The 19,938-nt window shown below is 42.6% G+C and overlaps 1 protein-coding gene across 2 annotated transcripts in view; it reads left to right on the forward strand.

Annotated features, from left to right (window-relative positions):
- LOC137020756 (cullin-9) overlaps positions 1 to 19,938 on the forward strand; it is a 76,207-nt gene that overhangs the window by 11,593 nt on the left and 44,676 nt on the right. For both annotated transcript variants that reach the window (XM_067386745.1, XM_067386746.1), the window contains exons 4-8: positions 3,695 to 4,276; positions 7,135 to 7,276; positions 7,380 to 7,570; positions 16,596 to 16,998; positions 19,016 to 19,208. In XM_067386745.1, the coding sequence (XP_067242846.1) occupies positions 3,695 to 4,276; positions 7,135 to 7,276; positions 7,380 to 7,570; positions 16,596 to 16,998; positions 19,016 to 19,208 (1,511 nt within the window). The remainder of the gene's footprint in view (positions 1 to 3,694; positions 4,277 to 7,134; positions 7,277 to 7,379; positions 7,571 to 16,595; positions 16,999 to 19,015; positions 19,209 to 19,938) is intronic.

Genomic DNA, 19,938 nt, shown 5'->3' on the forward strand with positions numbered 1-19,938 from the left:
ACACTGATGTTAGGTAACTTCTTATTTAGACCGTTAGCTAAATACTTAATGTAAGAGCATTGTGTGTAGCATGACACACAATGTTTTCCGGGGACAGTCCCGTTTTTTGTGCTCCGTCCCTGATTAGAGCTGTCACCGTAAATGTCCCCGTTTTATAGCTCGTTCAAAATAACCCGTAAAAATTTCCGACTGTAGGCAAAACAGCTTGTGAAAATGGAAAATATTAAATTCAATAATGTTAAAAATATTTGCTGTTTTATTTTTAGTTTAATAGTTTTTTGCAGCTAGGCATACTTTTTTTTTTTTTTTTTTTGGGGGGGAGAATTGTATTGTCCCCGTTTTTTATTTAATAGATAATAACAAGTGAGATTTCTGTGACATTTTGACCATTAAAGCAGAACTAAGTAACTTTTTTTACCTTCATAAATAGTTTTCTAAGTCCTTACGATGGTTAATTGACTTGTAGTGGTGTGTTTGAGGCGAACACTAACCCCCTCTGGCACGTCTACGCCAGAACACAGCACTTGCAACTTGAGCTGCACCGACCCGAAACAATCTCGCCTCATGTTCACGTTCACGCGAGAGTGACAAAATGCTTTACGGTAATTCAAAAACAATGTATATATTATGTCTTTATAAGACAATTTCGAAAATTACCCACCTCCATCGAGTGTACTGTATTTGCAACTTACCCACCTCCTCTTTCTTGTACTGTATTTGCAAAACTACTGCGCTGGCGAGTGTTGTAGTCGTTGTAGTCCAGAGCTGCGCTTGGAGTATTTATGACAATGCCATTCACTGAAGGAAACTGTAGGGGGAGCTTTGCGAATCTTGCTTAGTTCTGCTTTAAAATAGGAAATGTCCCCAGTTTCCTTTTTTCAGAAATCTGGTCACCTTACTTTAAACCGCAACATTTTCTACCAGCAGGGTTTTTCCTGCATAGAGAATTACCAAGAGGCCACCTCCATCATTCTGATAAGAGTGATGTACAATGATGTAATGAAACAGTGACAATTTAAGGTTGAAGGGAACATTTTAAATAAAAGTTAATTTATAAGAAACCTACTTCAGTGTGATATGTTACAATATTATCATGCTTAACACTGAGAATGTGAATAATTGTAATGGGATGATCAGGTTCAGATATCTAAATCAGAGAATATCATCATCAGGCGGTTGGCGGGTGGATAATTTATTTTTTACAGTGGATCCAGGTACAAATCAATGCACAGACTTTTTCTTTGTTCAATTTGGATTTGGGTTGGAGCTCTTTATTTTGAACTCTCAAAGTTCACCAGATTAATGAATTTATGTTTAAAATGTACAAACTTTTCTTACAGGGGAGCATGCTCCCGGACCCCCCTAGAGGTTGTGTGTCCCCCTCCATTATTTAGTGATGGCTGATTTCAAAACACTGCTTCAGGAAGCATCGGATCATAAATTAATCAGTGTGTCGAATCTGCTGTTCGGAGCACCAAAGTCACGTGATTTCGGCCGTTGGCAGTTTGACACTGATTCATTTATGCTCTGAATCTTCCTGAAGCAGTGTTTTGAAATCGGCCATCACTAAATAAGTCGTTATTTTGTTTTTTTGGTACACAAAAAATATTCTCGTTGCTTTATAATATTAATATTGAACCACTGTACTTGCATGAACCGATTTAAATATGTTTTTAGTACATTAATGGATCTTGAGAGAGGAAGTGTCATTGCTCCTCATGCAGGCCTCACGGAGCCATCAGATTTCAACTAAAATATCTTAATTTGTGCTCCGAAGATAAACGAAGGTCTTACGGGTGTGAGTAATAAATTTTACATTAAACAGAATTTTAATTTTTGGTTGAACTAACACTTTAATTATTACATTTCTGTACCTGAATACACTACAGTTAAACCTTACTTTATTTGTAACTTTGTTGTACTGTGTTTATCTATGATTCTAATTAGAGTGTTTACTTTTAGTAGTTTAGTGTTAATTTCTAGGGCTGGTCCGAAATACAAATTTTATTTTTATTTTTTATTTTTTTAAGCTTCGGATCTTTGGTAATGACGCCAAACGGACACTGCGTGATATAAAACACAGGTCTGTTAAAGAGCAATACTTTTAATAAGGTAGCGTAACATTTTCGCTCCTAAATCAGAAAATGGCAGCACAGCAATTACTGACACAGTGAAGGGTAGGTTAGATAAAAGAAGAATGAAAAATAAATGAACGAATTGTAATAAATAAAGAACACACCATCCCAGTAAAATCTCACGTTTGAGTTTTAACAAGCTCCTATATTTCACAGTACATTAATTTAGATTGATAATAATGAGTAAAAAGGCTAATACATTTTGTTTCTATTATTCTATTTTCCACAATGTCAAAGCAACACTGCTTAACCCAAAATACAAGCTCATGCAGTTGTTTGCTTCAGACAGAATACTTGCAGGGAACACATTAGTAGGCTAAGAAGAAGCAATAGCTATATTTAAAGGTGCTAAAGAGGATCTTTTCGTCGACTGAGAAACCAAAGACTGTTACTGAGATTTTGAAATGGGCACATGCGTAAGAACAACCCCCCTCCTTCGAAGGATCGCCTCCCAAATCTCGTAAACACTCGTATTGGAACACAAGTGTTTACCACCGGCATTCGCTCTGTCGTGTTAGTGGATTCATTATGTCGGACTCACCGCAGGTAACTCATAATCTGCAGTTGTTACTCCTGTCTCCTGACAAAAACATTGCATGCGGCGCCTGTGGAGTGTGGAAAGTTACTGGAGCGCGCAGCTGCGCTCATCTCTCACAAGGAATGTCATGGCAGTGATTGACAAGCCAGAGGGCCAATCCGCGCACGCCTCTCACGAGGAACGTCACGGCAGTGATTGACAAGCCAGAGGGCCAATCGTTTACGCGATGATCGCGTTAATGATTGGCTGATGTTTTTAAGGCCCTACCTCGTGCACAGATGATGTATATTAATATTATTACTTTCAGTGCACCTAATAAATAGTCTTTTTTCAGTTAGTAAAGACAGTTTCAAGTAATATTGCAAAAATGTATAAAACAAAACATCCTCTTTAGCACCTTTAAGTATAGCAAGGGAAGATTCCTTCAACTGTCCATCCTATTAAAAAAATGGCTTGGCTATATAAGATAATTGTAAAAAAAGAGTATTGTATTTCACCAGATTGTATCGTGTATACATATTCAAGCGCGAATGAGCACAGCCATAAATATTAGTATTGTAATTTTAGTTATAATATAAAATTAAATTATTATTATAATTATATTTTCCTTAAATACTCGCTCCAGTAATTATTTTTTTTTCTATATATTTTTTTTCTTCAGTGAGATGATATTCCTTATTTTGTTTTATTTTTTTTAAAGTTTGGTAATAATATTTATAATAATAATAATAATAATAATAATAAAGCTCAAACAAGCACTGCAAACCTGATTTTTTTTATTTATTTATTTTTTAAATCCCATTTTAAACTGCAATCACAATTTTTATCTAATGCCGCACGCCCCCAGTTTTGTTTAAATATAAGTATTTGATTGATTTTTTTTTTTTTTTTTTTTTTTCTTTTATTATTGAAATTTGAAGGATTTTTCCTTATTCTTTATCTTGGAAAGTCTTTAGTTTTCATTGACCCTGTACCAATGTTCATATGTAACAGTGTACCAAATTGGGGTTGTCTATTTTAGATTCCAGGCAAGCTGCTTTTCTCTCTGGTGAAGCGTTACTTGTGCGTCACATCATTGATGGACAAGCTCAACACGGCAGGAGTGGAGTCCACCTATGATCGTCAGGATGTTGGCCCCTCCTCCTCCACGGCAGCCTACCAATCAGAGCACGCACGTGTGCAGCGGGAGTTCGAGTTCACCATGGCCATGGCCAACCTCATCTCAGAGCTGGTGCGTGTCATGGGCTGGGACCGTAACAGGCAACTGCCCTTCACCTCCACGAGCACTTGCAGAGGGTTGGAGGAAATAAATAATGAAATCCAGAAACACGCCGTCCGCTCCATCTTTCAGCCACGCTTCTCCGCTTCGCCTTCCATCATGGTTGCTACAGCGATGGCTGCAGTCACGCCACCAAAGAAGAAGAAAACGACAAATGGTTTCAAGACACGTTCTGACTTCACTTCACGTTCAGCATATGTGGAGTATGTGCAGGACAATCTAAAGAGTGGCATGATGGTCCGTATGCTGGAGGACTATGAGGAAGTCAGTGCTGGGGATGAAGGAGAGTTTCGCTACAGTAATGACGGCTCACCACCGGTCCAGGTTAGTGCTGTGTGAAAGCATGAAACTCACAAAATATCAAACACTTTATATGTTTCTCACAGTGTATACTATCCAGGCCATTAAATTTGTCTGTGGCAATGTCAAAGTTTGGCACTTTTTTTTTTTTTAATTTTAACAACAAAACTTTTGTGGTTATATATTTGTCAGTTATTAGACTGATTTAAGTTTCACTAAAATTAGAAATGTGCATTATTAGGGGCTGTTCACACACTTCTCCATTGTTTTTATCATGTCCACTAGACCAGTGCTTCTCAACCCTTTTGAACCTATGTCCTATTCATTATTCAGTTGCCTCATCAAATAAAATGTAGGCTATTTGTCTTCCTTGAATAATAATATTGATTATTATTTAGTTTATAATAATTACAATTATTGTTAAATATAAATAATAATTATTATCATTTAAAAAAGCATGACTGGACAGATGGAATATCATTATCGTTTGTTTCCCAGGGAACAAAAAAAGCCTTGTGAATAGAAATTATATTCAGTGTTTAAACAAATAAAACATATTAAATTTAACTTTCAAACTTTAATTAGGTTGCTAATCACAAACAGCAGCCAATCAGCATATAATTTGCATTCTTATGAATAATTCCAATGGAAAACAAAAGCAAGAAAATTGAGAGAAGGATTAACCTTAAATATCTGGTTTGTTAAGTCTTTATTGTGTGTGGATGCTAGACGGCAAGATGCTTTTGCAAGAAGTCCAAGTTGCCAGGTTTTACACCCTTCTGGGTCTCATTTCGAAGGCTGCCGTTTTTGAGGTTGTCTCATTTCAGAAAAGCAAACAATACAAAATTGAATGTTGTTCCATGTGTGTCATCCAGTCAGGCTACCAAAATGTATCACCACCCTGTCCAATGGGTTATCTAATAATAATGGTGAAATTAAATTCCTTCCTTGATTTGCATTGTTCATTCTCTTGACTTGTTATTTGAAGGAAAAACACAATCATGGAAGTTTTTGATCTTGCAGATTTGTCCGCAGTGTTGTTCAGCCAATGCTAACGCTACTTGGCTTGTGTGAGTGTTTTAGTGATGCAAGGATCGCAGATATATAGGCAGATCGGGTGGGCCAAGTAATAAAAAATAACATTACAATTAGACTCGAGATAAATTGTTAATGTGTTGATTTTAATAAAGACACATAAGTTGTTATCTAAGTTGTTTATCTAATTTCACGATAAAATGCAATGAACATGCGTAACTCTTTTACTTTCATTTTCAACATATCTCTTCAGGGAAAACCAATCAAGGAAGACCTCACACCTCCTAGTGGTCATTAAATAAAACACAAAGGAGATGAGATGTTGCTTAAAGGGATAGTTCACCCAAAAATGAGAATTTGATGTTTATCTGCTTACCCCCAGGGCATCAAAGATGTAGGTGACTGTTTCTTCAGTAGAGCACAAATTATGCTTTTTAACTCCAACCGTTGCGGTCTGGCAGTCGTATAATTTGTGTCAATGGTAACACAATTTATAGGAGTCAAAAAACATGTATAGACAAATCCAAATTAAACCCTACGGCTCTTGTCTGCACATTAATGTCCTAAGACACGAAGCGATCGGTTTGTGTTTATATAATTTTTGTGTTTATATAAACAGTATTTATATAATTTTTTACCTCTAATACACCACTATGTCCAACTGCGTTGTCCAGAAAGGTAATAAAAACATCATCAAAGTAGTCCATATGACATCAGTGGGTTAGTTGGAAGTTTTTGAAGCATCGAAAATACATTTTGGTCCAAAAATAACAAAAACTACGACTTTATTCAGCATTGTATTCTCTTCCGGGTCTGTTGTCAATCCGCGTTCATGACTCCACTTCTTTTTCTTTCCTGTTTTATGCCGGTTGGCATCCAGCTTGTTGGTGCATTACTGCCCACTTTATTCAGCATTGTATTCTCTTCCGGAATCCTTTCCATTGAATTGATTCCATTGAATCCTTTCATCTGTTGGTTTTGGTAATGCGTTGTTTCTTGCGATTAGGACATCCGCGGCATGCACACTTGCGCAACAATTAAAAAAAAATATATAGCAATACCAAAATACAAACAATGTAGAATAGCTTGAATACAGCGTGCGTCTCCCTCAGACTGTAAACGAAGCTCGGGCACACCGGATAACACGTCAGCAGCGTCTTACATCAGCAGCTTCACTGCGGAGTCGTGAACCACACTCCATAGCAGAAGTGGGCAGTAATGCACCAATAAGCTGGATGCCAACCGGCATAAAACAGGAAAGAAAAATAAGTGGAGTCATGAACGCGGATTGACAACAGACCCGGAAGAGAATACAATGCTGATTAAAGTCGTAGTTTTTGTTATTTTTGGACAATTTATTTTCGATGCTTCAACAAATTCTAACTGACCCTCTGATGTCACATGGACTATTTTGATGATGTTTTTATTACCTTTCTGGACATGGACAGTCTACCGTACATACAATTTCAATGGAGGGACAGAAAGCTCTCAGACTAAATCTAAAATATCTTAAACTGTGTTCTGAAGATGAACGGAGGTCTTACGGTTTGGACCAACATGAGGGTGAGTGATTAATGACATAATTTTCATTTTTGGGTGAACTAACCCTTTAACGTAACTTGCTCAAAAAGTAGAGCAAGGCACTAACCATGCAGTGGTCATTGGTTCATTTTCCAGGGAAAGCACAAGTTGAAAAAATGCAAACCTCAGATCAAATGAATAGAAAATTAAACTTCTCTTAGTTTGACCTCTTGAGTTTGCCAATGAGCATTATCCAAAGTTGAAGAGAAAGGCAATTCAGACCCTTTTTATGTTATTTAAATCCTGTCATGTTTTGGAATTTGCAGGTGTACTGGAACTCCCTCTCCAGGACCTACTGGGTGCACTGGCATATGATTGAAATTCTGGGCAATGGCAGTGGAGGACAGGCTGAGAAAGAGACGCAGGAAAAGGCCTCCTCCCTCACAGAGACACTCAAACTCACTACTGGTAAGGACTCCCACACTCTACCACATGTTTGTGTTTGCCTTATATGTGTATCCATCTCTTTATATGAGACCAGTGTTCTCTTCTGTATTTGTGAACATGACAGTGAGTCAGACGTTCTTCTCAAAGCCCCCCGGTGGACTGTACACATTGCCTTACCTGATGGAGGGCTCTCAGAATGACGCAGGCACCCTGAGCCGTGCTGAATGGTGGGAAGTGCTCTTTTTCATCAAGAAGTTGGAACCCAAGCAGCAGCAGGAGATCAACAACATCCTGCGACAGAGCCTTGATGAACCGGTACTCAATGTTCTTAGTCTCTGTAAAAAATAAATACAGTGCCATTCAGTGCCCCGAGTGTCCCCTCTACAAAGGTTTAGGATTTAGAAAAATTTAAAACAAAGAAAAATCATCCAAAATGTGAATCTCATGAAACCTCTCAAAATAATGTCATATTTAGCCCTAAAATCAAAATAAAGAGAGAGAAATATATATATATATATATGTAATGCAAGCCAACCTCATTTGATTTGGGGGGAAAAAATACTAAAAACAATGATTATATAAGTTTTATTGTAATATGTATTATTTAGCAAGGATGTATTAAATTGATCAAAAGTGACAGTAAAGACATTTATAATGTTAAAAAAATTCAATTTTCAAATTTGAATGAATCCTGAAAAAAAGTGTTTTTTTTTCTTCAACAATGATAATAAGAGATGTTTCATGCGCAGCAAATGGGCATGGAAAAGTTATTTATAATTCCTGTAGCTCAGTGGTTAGAGCGTGGCACTAGCAATGCCAAAGGTCATGGGTTCGATCCCAGGGATTGCACATACTCAGATACAAATGTATAGTATAATGCAATGTAAGTCGCTTTGGATAAAAGCGTCTGCCAAATGCATAAATGTAAATGTAATAATATTTACATTATTAGTGTTTTTACTGTATTTTTGATTAAACTAATGCAGCTTTGGTGAGCAGAAGACACTTTTCAAAACATTAAAAACATTATATATATTAGGGCTGTGAAAATTTTATTTAACTGTCAAAATTATTTTTTTTTTCAGTTTAATGCATTAAAAATATTAAATGCAATTAACACAGCATCTGTTTTTTTTTTTCTGTCATAATTTGGCTAGCGTTACATTATATGATCACGCTTTTATTCACTCAATTACTTTTAAACCATTCAAGCACCATAAGGCAAACAAGAACGTGCTGTCTGAATGTAGTGTCTGTGACACACACCTGACTTGTGCACATAAAGATGCGTGCCAGTATCGAGCACTTTCTCTCTTGAACAAACAACACCACACCAAATTATATGTAAATGCCAGTTCCCTTTCGATACTTCACTCGTACTGCGTATGGGGAAAGGTCTCCCTTTTTCCCCGCTGCTGAAGCCTTTTTCAATAACGCAGTGTAACTGCACCATCATTGGTTCACTAATAGACAAGTTGTTGAACCAATGGCGGCGCGGCATAGCTGCGCGGCCTATGGCGACAAAGCGCGCGAATATTCCCGCCGAAATGGGCGGGGTATAGGGCTATATAAGCAGGCGTTTCGCCATAGGATTTCAGTGTTTTCTCCTTCAGCAACGACATCTACTTCTCTTCGCTGATCTCCGCCTGAAGCCGAAGAAGCTCGCCGCCGTCTGAAGAGGCTCCCGCAGCGGACTCGCCTGGACTCGCCGGTGGAAGAAAGCGCCGGCGCCCTCGCGGACTGCAGCTTCTAGCGCCGTTGCCGAGCCGCCGCCTCCCGCTTCCCGCTTCCGGCCGCTTCCTGTGTGTCCCCTGCCGCCATCCGGCGCGCCGCCTGAGAACTTCATCCGCGGCTTAAACGCCGCTCTAAAAGAGCGATTTTCAGCGGTTTTCACCGCTCTAAGAGCTTCCGCGGCCCTCGCCGCTCTAAAAGAGCCGCCCAATTGCCGTTTTCACGGCAGCGGCGTCTCACGATGCCCCGCCACTCATGTGGTACTTGCAGGGCCCCCCTGCACGACGATGGACACAGCGAGTGTCTCGCTTGCCTGGGCAAGCCCCACGCAGACGGCGCGCTCGCTGGAGACTCATGCCCGCACTGCGAGTGTATGAGTCTCGCTTCCCTGCGCTCGCGGGTCGCCTTCTTCACTGAGGGCGATCTCGCCGCTCGCGCCCTCCCGTCTCCTTCCTCCCACGAGCCGGTGAGGAAAAGACAGCGGGGTAGAGCGACTCAGCGCCAGGAGTTGAGCGAGCTCACGTCGGCCCAGCCCCCGCGTGCCTCGCCCTCTCCTCCCAGGGAACTCTCTCCCGTTCTGTTCTCTCGCCCTGAGCAGCGTCCCTCCGCAGAAGCGAGTGACCTCGTCTCACTCGGGGGAACAGACGACGAACAAGACGACTCCATGTCTCTTGCGGCTTCCGAAGCGGAAGGATGGGCTGGCGAGCCGGAAGACCCCGCTCCACCGCCTCCCTTGGAACCCATCGAGCATGGCCAGGGCATGGATGCCGAGCTCTTCCGCATCCTGTCTAGGCCGTTGAAGAGCTGGACCTCGAGTGGGCCCCTCCAGAGGAGCCGTCTCGCAGCCGCCTGGACGAATGGTTTCTGCCAGGCCGCCGCCAAGCACCTCGCCAGCGTTCAGCGCCCTTCTTTCCTGAGGTCCACGAAGAGCTGACGAAGTCGTGGCGCGCTCCTTACTCTGCCCGCCTCCACACTACACACCGCTCCGCCCTCACCGCCGTCGACGGCGCCGAGGAGAAGGGATACGAGCACTTGCCACCCCTAGATGAAACGGTGGCTGCTCACCTCTGTCCTCCCGCGGCTGTGGGTTGGAAGACGAAGAGGGCCCTTCCTTCCAAGCCCTGTCGGACCACCTCTACTCTGGCTGGACGGGCTTACACCTCGGCGGGCCAAGCTGCCTCTGCGCTCCACACCATGGCCATATTTCAAGTATTCCAGGCCAAACTCCTCCGCTCTCTGGATGAGTCTGGAATCGACGCGCCAGCCTTCAAAGACCTCCGCAGCGCCACGGATCTTGCCCTGCGAGCTACGAAGGCTGCGGCCCAGGCCATCGGTCGTTCCATGGCTAGCCTGGTCGTGTTGGAGCGCCACCTGTGGCTCAACCTAACGGAGATCAAAGACCTAGACAAGACGGCCTTCTTAGACGCCCCGGTCTCGCCTTCCGGTCTCTTCGGGCCTGCAGTGGATGGCTTCACTGAGCGCTTTACTGCCGCGCAGAAATCGTCTCATGCTATGAGGCATTTCTTGCCTAAGCGCTCCAGCTCCGCTTCTGCGTCTAGCCGCCCCAGGACTGCGCCGGCTCAGCAGAACAATCCAGCCCCACCTGCAAAACAGGCAGCGCCGCCCCAGGAGCATCGCCAGCGCTCGCGCCCTGCGAAGCGCCCTCCCTTCCCGAGGCGCCAGGGACCCCGGCCCAGGATTGTGCTGGACCCGGTGCCTCCGAAGTCGTCCTGATTCGTCGGACAGGAAGAGGATGGGGGACCGTCCCGTTACGACCGGACCACCCCAAAAGCTCCCACGAGTAATTTCCCCTCCGCCTCGTTTATTTCCGGGCGTGGGAAACAAACTCCAAGTGACAGCTGGGCCCACACCTGTTGCGCCCACCCCAAACGCCGTTTTCACGGCAAACAAATTTTTACCTCATCACAAAAAGAGCAAATTTCCTCTTCCACCCCTCGCGGTGTACGACCCTCTCAACGACGGTCTGTCACCCAACATTATTCAACCCCTAGCCACTCGGGCCGAGGCCTGGCAGGCCATCCCCGATGTGTCAGAATGGGTCATGGGGATCATAAACCAGGGCTACTCGCTCCAGTTTGCACAACGCCCCCCCCCGCTTCGCCGGGGTGCTTCAAACGTCTCTGGCTCCCCGCACTTTCACCAAGTGCATGGACGCGGCGCTTTCCCCTCTGAGACAGATGGGAATCCGGGTTCTGAATTATCTCGACGACTGGCTCATCTTAGCCCGTTCGCGAGTCGAGCTGGAACGCCACAGATCCGTGCTCCTCAGCCATCTACAATGCCTGGGTCTCAGGGTCAACTTAGCCAAGAGCTCGCTATGCCCCACTCAACGAATCTCGTTTCTGGGAGCAGTTTTCGACTCGGTCCGTATGACGGCAGTAGTCTCGCCAGAGCGCGCCCTGGCAATTCAGCAGCTCACGGCATCTGTCACGAACAAAGCCTATCTCCCTCTGAAGTTTTTCCAGAGGCTGCTAGGGCTGATGGCTTCCGCCTCCCCGGTGCTGCAGCTAGGCCTTCTTCGGATGCGGCCTCTTCAGTACTGGTTGAAGTTCCGGGTTCCTCCCAGCGCATGGCGGCATGGCCGCCTATGTCTCAAGGTCAATCGGGCCTGTCTTCTAGCCCTGAAACCTTGGATGGATCCAGTATGGTTCCAGCGCGGAGTCCCTTTACGGGCGGTCTCACGGAGGACGGTGCTCTCAACAGACGCCTCCAACTTGGGCTGGGGCGCTGTGTGCGAGGGCAGACCGGCTTTCCTCGTGGCTCCACGAGCCGAAGGCCATCTACACATCAACTGTCTAGAGATGCTAGCAGTGATGAAAGCCCTTCAGTTCTTTCAGGCTTACTTGACGGGACGTCATGTTCTAGTTCGGTCAGACAGTATGACGGTGGTGTCATACCTGAACCACCAAGGCGGTCTTTCGTCCAGCCGCTTATGCGCTCTGGCGAAACGTCTGCTGGAATGGGCTCTTCCGAGGCTTCAGTCGCTCAGAGCGACTCATGTTCCTGGCATGAACAATCTGGGTGCGGACATGTTGTCACGGAGCAACATCCCCTCCGACAAGTGGATGCTCCACCCCCAAGTGGTCCTCACGATCTGGGAGCTCTTCGGGAAGGCAGAGGTAGACCTCTTCGCCTCAGAAGACAACTCTCATTGCCCAACATTTTTCTCGAAGGAAGTAGATGCTCTGGCCCACACATGGCCCAGCACGCTCCTTTATGCTTTCCCTCCGATCGCACTGATCCCCCAGGTCATCAGGCGTATCAGAGAAGACCAGCACAGAGTCCTTCTGGTGGCCCCGCTCTGGAGGAACCAGGTTTGGTCCTCAGAGCTATTCAGGCTCTCTCTAAGAGCCCCGTGGCCGATTCCCCTGAGACGGGACCTCCTCTCTCAGGCAAACAGAACAATCTGGCACCCACAGCCGCAGCTCTGGGCTCTGCACCTCTGGTCCCTCGATGGGAGCCGAATAGCCTCCCCGAGGACGTCCTAAATACCATTTCTCAGGCTAGAGCCCCGTCTACGAGGCGCCTCTATGGCCAGAAGTGGTCAGTCTTTGTTGATTGGTGTTCAACACGCAACATAGACCCTGAGGAGAGTGACGTATCTTCCATACTGTCTTTCCTCCAAGAACGCTTGGAAATGGGGCGCTCCCCTTCCACGCTTAAGGTTTACGTAGCAGCCATTGCAGCGTTCCACGCTCCTATTGCTGGCCAATCGGTGGGACGAAACGGGCTTGTGATCCGTTTTTTGAGAGGGGCTAGGCGTTTGAATCCTCCTCGCCCTCTCACTATTCCCTCCTGGGACCTCTCGTTGGTCCTCAGGGCCTTGAATGGAGCCCCATTTGAACCAATGGGTTCAGCCGACCTCAGGCCCCTAACGCTAAAAACCGCTCTGCTACTAGCACTAGCATCGGTAAAGCGTGTTGGTGATTTGCAGGCCCTCTCCGTGAACCCTGCATGCCTCGAATTCGGGCCTGGTGACTCTAAGGTCGTTCTGAAACCTAGGCATGGCTACGTCCCTAAAGTGCTCTCAACTCCGTTTAGAGCTCAGGTCATCTCACTCTCTGCTCTTCCTCCCTCGGCGGACGAACCAGAACTGCAGCTACTCTGCCCAGTCAGGGCATTGAGGACCTACATAGACCGATCACAGTCTTTCAGACAATCGGATCAGCTTTTTGTTTGATTTGGTGGCCGCACCAAAGGGTCTCCGGTCTCGAAACAACGCATTTCCCGTTGGATAGTGGATGCTATTAACCTGTGCTACTCCTCACTGGGCACTAATTGCCCCATAGGAGTCAGGGCCCACTCCACTAGAGGAATGGCTTCCTCGTGGGCTTGGTCCAACGGAGTTTCCATCCAAGACATCTGTGAGGCGGCCGGCTGGTCTTCGCCGTCCACCTTTGTCAGGTTCTATCACCTCGATGTCCCGACCTTACAAGCTCGGGTCCTGTCGGTGTGATTAGCGGCCTTCAACAAGTCCCGCTTCACGCCACCATAGGAAGTATCTTCCTTCAGTGTAACCATGGGTTCGGTTAGGCTTTGCCTCCGCTTGTCCTTTTGGCCCCCCTCTGGGTTGGCCAAATGCAAGCTATATCGTTCCCAGCCGTGGCACGGCGTGGTTGAATTCGTTCCCCATACGCAGTACGAGTGAAGTATCGAAAGGGAACGTACTCGGTTACTAACGTAACCTCGGTTCCCTGAGATACGGAACGAGTACTGCGTCACTTGCCGTGCCACGAGGCTGCGGCTCAGGGTCGTCGCTTCAGTCGATTGACACTGAAATCCTATGGCGAAACGCCTGCTTATATAGCCCTATACCCCGCCCATTTCGGCGGGAATATTCGCACGCTTTGTCGCCATAGGCCGCGCAGCTATGCCGCGCCACCATTGGTTCAACAACTTGTCTATGAGTGAACCAATGACGGTGCAGTTACACTGCGTTATTGAAAAAGGCTTCAGCAGCGGGGAAAAAGGGAGACCTTTCCCCATACGCAGTACTCGTTCCGTATCTCAGGGAACCGAGGTTACGTTAGTAACTGAGTACGTTTTGTCGGGGATCCTCATAAGAGCAGTCTTAAATGAATAAATAGCATCTTAAAAAATTAAAGAGTTGTGAGAATCATGTCGGGCTGTGGCAGCTCTTAAAGGATTAGTTCACTTTTAAATAAACTTTTCCTGATAATTTACTCACCCCCATGTCATCCAAGATGTCCATGTCTTTCTTTCTTCAGTCGAAAAGAAATTAAAGTTTTTGATGAAAACATTCCAGGATTATTCTCCTTATAGTAGACTTGAATGGGCACCAGACAGTTGAAGGTCAAAATTCACTGCAGCTTCAAATTGTTCAGAACAATCCCAAATGAGAAATAAGGGTCTTATCTAGTGAAACCATCGCTCATTTTCTGAAAATTATGTAAGTTTTAACCAGAAATGCTCATCTTGAACTAGCTCTCTTCTTCTTCTCTATTTGAATTCCAGCAGTGTAGACACTGCTAAGCGTAATACTGCCCTCCACAGGTCAATGTTTGAACTAATTTTTGTATGCAATATGCTAGTTCAACAGTATATAACAATTAGTTCAAACTTTGGCCTGTGGAGGGCAGTAATACACTTAGCAGTTTCTACACTGCTGGAATTCTAATAGAGGAGAAGAAGAAAGCTAGTTCAAGATGAGCATTTAAGGTTAAAACTTATATAATTTTCAATTTTTTTCAGAAAATGAGCACTGGTTTCACTCAGACTGTAAAAAAAGATGGACGTCGCGACGCCGCTTCCTTCTATTGTATTGAACTGAAGCCAAAATGGGCTGATGAACGGGCGCTGACACGTTACGCAATACGTCAAAAAAAAAAAAAAAGTTTGGAGCCTGGGCATGCGCAGAAGGAATCGTCAGTTGAGCCGGAGGCGGAGTCGCGATATCAAACTTCCGCCCAGACGACTGCGTCATCACTCATGTATTTTAAATAGACTATAAAAATTATACACAATTTAAAAGTCTTTAAAAAACTAAGCTATCATTAGTTTTGTCCTGCTAATTATTATTTTATACCCATAAAAATAATAAGTAACTGCCAGATAACGATCACCTGCTTTTTCCCGACATGGTTAACATTAGGTGTGTTATCTTAACTAATAACATTTATTAATTAGCTTATAACACATATTTAAAGTTACAGAAAAAGGTTCAGTGATCCGTCAGATCCTGTAGGTCGGTTAGTACAGTTTACTGCTGAACAACTCATTTTGTTGGTGTTAAATAACAAAGAAATCGAAAATTAACAATTAGTGAATACATCTTCAATCTCCCCTCGAAGCTCCGACAGTCCTCAGACAACCTGTCAATCAACTTCGAATCATGACGACATGCCCCGTTTTTAGCATCAAATTGCTAGCTAAAATCTAAATCATCACAAAAACGAACAATTGAATATATATCAGTGTGATAACTACCTTAAATGACCAAAACCATCTTTCAGAAAGTTTTATTTGAAGCAGAATTTATTTTTTTTCACTGAAGTCTCATTCGACTGCATTGAGAGGGCGGGGTTTATGACCTGTACTGCATCCAGCCTCCAGGGGGCGATCAAAGAGCCCGTGGCTTCACTTTGCAGAACGTATGAGACACACACGGTTTCACTAGATGAGACCCTTATTTCTCATCTGGGACCATGTTGAACAGTTTGAAGCTGCAGTGAAACTAATTATGACCTTCAATTGTTTGGTGCCCATTCACATGTACTATAAGGAGAATAATCCTGGAATGTTTTCATCAAAAACTTTAATTTCTTTTCGACTGAAGAAAGAAAGACATGGACATCTTCGATGACATGGGGGTGAGTAAATTGTCAGGAAAAGTTTATTTAAAAGTGGACTAATCCTTTAAAGTCAAAGCAGCCTAATAAACCAGCTGCTGTGATGTCTCTCATTAATGTTAATCAAAGAACAAAGGTAACAGAGAAAATTGAAGCTTTAATAATGATTAATCTATTAATCTATCTATTAATTTATAATTTATGTAGTAAAGACTGTAAAGCGTTTGATAACTTTATTCAATTTTTGTATATTTGAAAGAAGGCCACAGGTAAATTACATTTATTATGAGTTTATGTGAAGATTGTTTTAAGTTCACTTAAATTCAAAGTTATTTTTTAAAGCCTAATAAATGTTGAAATTGATAGATATTCAACAATAACTGAAAGCTATAATTGGTTTAAAAAAAAAAAATCAATTTCATAGAGACATAGCAGTAATACTGGCCTTCATTCATAAAAAAGATGCAATTAAACAAATTTTTAAAAATATACTGTCTTTAAGTTGTTTCTACATTAATTTGGAGAGTAACTGTGAAGTTATTACAATATATAAAAATAATAAAGGCCCGGTTTCACAGACAGGGCTAGAGTAAGCCAGGATTAGGCCTTAGTTCAATTTTTTTAATCACGATTAATTAGTTTTTTTGTTTGTTTTTGTTTTTTTTATTCGATTGACAGCTTATATAATGTTTAAAATTAACCAGGCAATGACTGTAATTCCCGCTACTAAATAAATTTGTTTCATGCTTTCTCTTCGGCTTTCTCTTGGTATCTGTTAGATGGTAGAACTTGATGAGTCGACTCTCATCCAGCTGTCCATCACGGGCGAGGTCGCACGGAAAGTCCTCCACTACCTGAAACAGAATTTGCAGGCCTCCTGTCTGGGCGACCTGCTCTGCTCCCACACTTTCATCAAGCACTACCTGAGCTGTGGAGGTGCCGGCCTTGAGGATGAGGAAATGCTGATGGATAGCTCGCTTGGAGGACAAGGAGCTTCATCGTCTTCATCGTTATCTTCGGCCACAGCCTCCTCTTCCTCCTCAGCCTCTTCCTGCATCATGGGCTCTGTGTCCAAGAAAGCCAAGAAAGAGATCCCAGCAGACACAGGCAGCGAGACAGAAAGTGAACTTCCCAGTGAAGATGACACCAAGTATCCCGACGACCTGGAGGAGAAGATGAAAGGCAAGTCTTTGTTTCGAGCCTTTTGTTGTTGCTTTTTGAATGTGATTGTTAGTGGAACTTTTTTTTTTTTTTTTTTTTTTTTTTTTAAAAATGATGAATGTCTGTGAATACAATATTTTAATTTGACCGTACACACCCTGTGACAGTAGAAACATGTCCAACAGTGGAGTTATACCATTTATGCTGCAGTAGATATATTTGCCCAAGGCAGACAAAAACTTGCATGGCTCAACCATAGACTGTAAAAAAAGATGGATGCCGCGACGCCGCTTCCTTCCATTGTATTGAACAGAAGCCAAAACAGAAGCGCTGACACGTTACACAAAAACGTACAAAAAAAAAGTTTGGAATCGTGCAGAAGGAATCGTGCAGAAGGAATCGTGCAGAAGGAATCGTGCAGAAGGAATCGTGCAGAAGGAATCGTGCAGAAGGAATCGTGCAGAAGGAATCGTGCAGAAGGAATCGTGCAGAAGGAATCGTGCAGAAGGAATCGTGCAGAAGGAATCGTGCAGAAGGAATCGTGCAGAAGGAATCGTGCAGAAGGAATCGTGCAGAAGGAATCGTGCAGAAGGAATCGTGCAGAAGGAATCGTCAGTGGAGCCGGAGGTGGAGTCGCGGTATCAAACTTCCGCCCAGACTACTGCATCATCATTGACGTATTTTACATAGGCTATATAAATTATACACAATTTAAAATTCTACCTATAAAATAATAGGCTATTCTGTTTCTAGAGCAATAATATTTTTGAAACAGCAAATTCAGTAGATAAACTCAATATAATATGCCACTAGAAACAACTCTAAAATGTCAGAAACGGTCCTGCCATTTTAAATAAAGGGTTAAACTAACGTTACAGGAGATCAATTGCTGTAATTAGAGTAGGCTATCATTAGTTTTATCCTGTTAATTATTATTTTATACCCATAAATTAATTAGTAAAAACAAGATAACGATCACCTATCTTTATTTTTCTGTCATGGCTAATGTTAGGCATGTTATCTTAACTAATAACGTTTATTAATGTTATTAATGTCATAATAGCTTATGAAGCCCACATTTAACGTTACCGAGAAAAGCTCAGATATCCGTCATATCCTGTAGGTCAGTTAGTACAGTTTACTGCTGAACAGCTCATTTTGTTGGTGTGAAATAACACAGAAATTGAAAATTGATAGTTATATATCTTGAATCTCCCCTCGAAGCCCCGACAGTCCTCAGAGAAGCTGTCAATCAACTGTGAGTCATGACGACACGCCCCGTTTCTAAAATCAAACTTATCACAAAAACGAACAATTGAATATAAATCGCCGTGAAAACAACTACCTTAAATGACCAAAACCATCTTTTGGAAAATTTTATTTGAAGCATAATTTATTTTTATGTTTTAACTTAAGTCTCATTCGTCTGTATTGAGAGGGCGGGGTTTATGACCTGTACTGCATCCAGCCTCCAGGGGGCGATCAAAGAGCCCGCAGCTTCACTTTTCAGGACGTATGAGGCACACCCGGGCTCAACGCTAAGGATTTTTATCTATTGGCCAAGTTGGGCTTCAGTGGTTCATATTTTTACTTGCCCTGCCAAAAGTTCAAACATTATTAAAGGCAAGTAAACAAACAAATAAATAGAACAAAGATACAAATGAAAAATAATGCTTGAAGTTTTTCAGGTAGGTCTAACAGTAGTAGGTAAGAAATGGTACAGAAATGTAATAAAGTATTAAAATGCAAAATAACACTGTGTAGTTTTCACTGTATAAAATGTTTCATGTTTCATGTCCGGTAAAAAAAAATATTCATGGCTGGTAAATTTTCTTAAGTCACCGGCCATTGACAGGTGTGGCAAAACGTTAGTTTTAGGCCCTGGTGGTTAACAAAATAAAGCCACATCCAGTGGTGTTTCTTATCCGTCTCATCTGAATTTCTTTGATTTATTGGGTTAAAGTAGTGTTCAAAAACAAGTAGATGTACATTTCTCCCTCTAAGCAAGTGTTTCTTGTTGTGTTGCTGTTCACTGCAGTGTTCAACAGTCCAAAGGTGCAGGGTAAGAAGAGCTGTCTAGAGAAGATGGGGGAGGTGGTGGACATCATGAAGAAGAGCAGCTCAGACTCCGGTCTGCAGCTGGCTGGCATGAAAGTCATCAGTAAGATTCTAGAGGAAGAGGGACCTCAGGAGAGAAGCACCCTCAGATCAGACTCGGCACAAACTATCCGGTGGGACTTACAGACCATAAATACCACAACTCTCAGTTCTGTGTTTTCTTATTTAACATTTTTGGAACTGCAATTGAATGCCTTTCGGTATAACACTTTAATTAAAAAATGTTTTTAAAAAAGTGTTTAACTTAAACTTTATTAAAGGTGCTAAGATAACATTTTTCTTTTTACAGCACCTTATATAATATACTACATAATTCTATACATATCATATTAAAATTTACCAAATTTTCCTAATGAGCTTATGTTTTGAACATAATGAGTAGTTTTACCCATAGTGTTTTAATAGACTCATAGATCACTCCTTTTTTCATTAATGAAATGGACCCTTTTCACATTTCGGGGGTTCTCTGAAGCGGAAGTCGCATTGTTGGGTGAACTTATATAGTAGTGAACAAGAAATGCATTTGCTCCAGTAGCAAAAACAAAATCCATAATAATGTTTCCACCTTTACCATTGCATTACAAATAATTGTAGTGTACAATATATTTTTTTTTAATGCATAATATAATACTAACTTTATTTTATTTTTTAAAGGTTCACTTTATTTTAGGGTGTCCTTACAGTATAATTATTATGGAAGCTTGTTTCTGCTTCAGAATAAAACAATTTATAAGATAATTGCAACTTTTTATCTCAAAATTGACTCGCAATTGTGAGTTATAAAGTCATAATTGCGGGATATAAACTTGCAATTGAGAGTTTATATCTCATAATTCAGACTTC

Source organism: Chanodichthys erythropterus, chromosome 5 (genome assembly GCF_024489055.1).
Source record: "Chanodichthys erythropterus isolate Z2021 chromosome 5, ASM2448905v1, whole genome shotgun sequence".
Taxonomy (NCBI): domain Eukaryota; kingdom Metazoa; phylum Chordata; class Actinopteri; order Cypriniformes; family Xenocyprididae; genus Chanodichthys; species Chanodichthys erythropterus.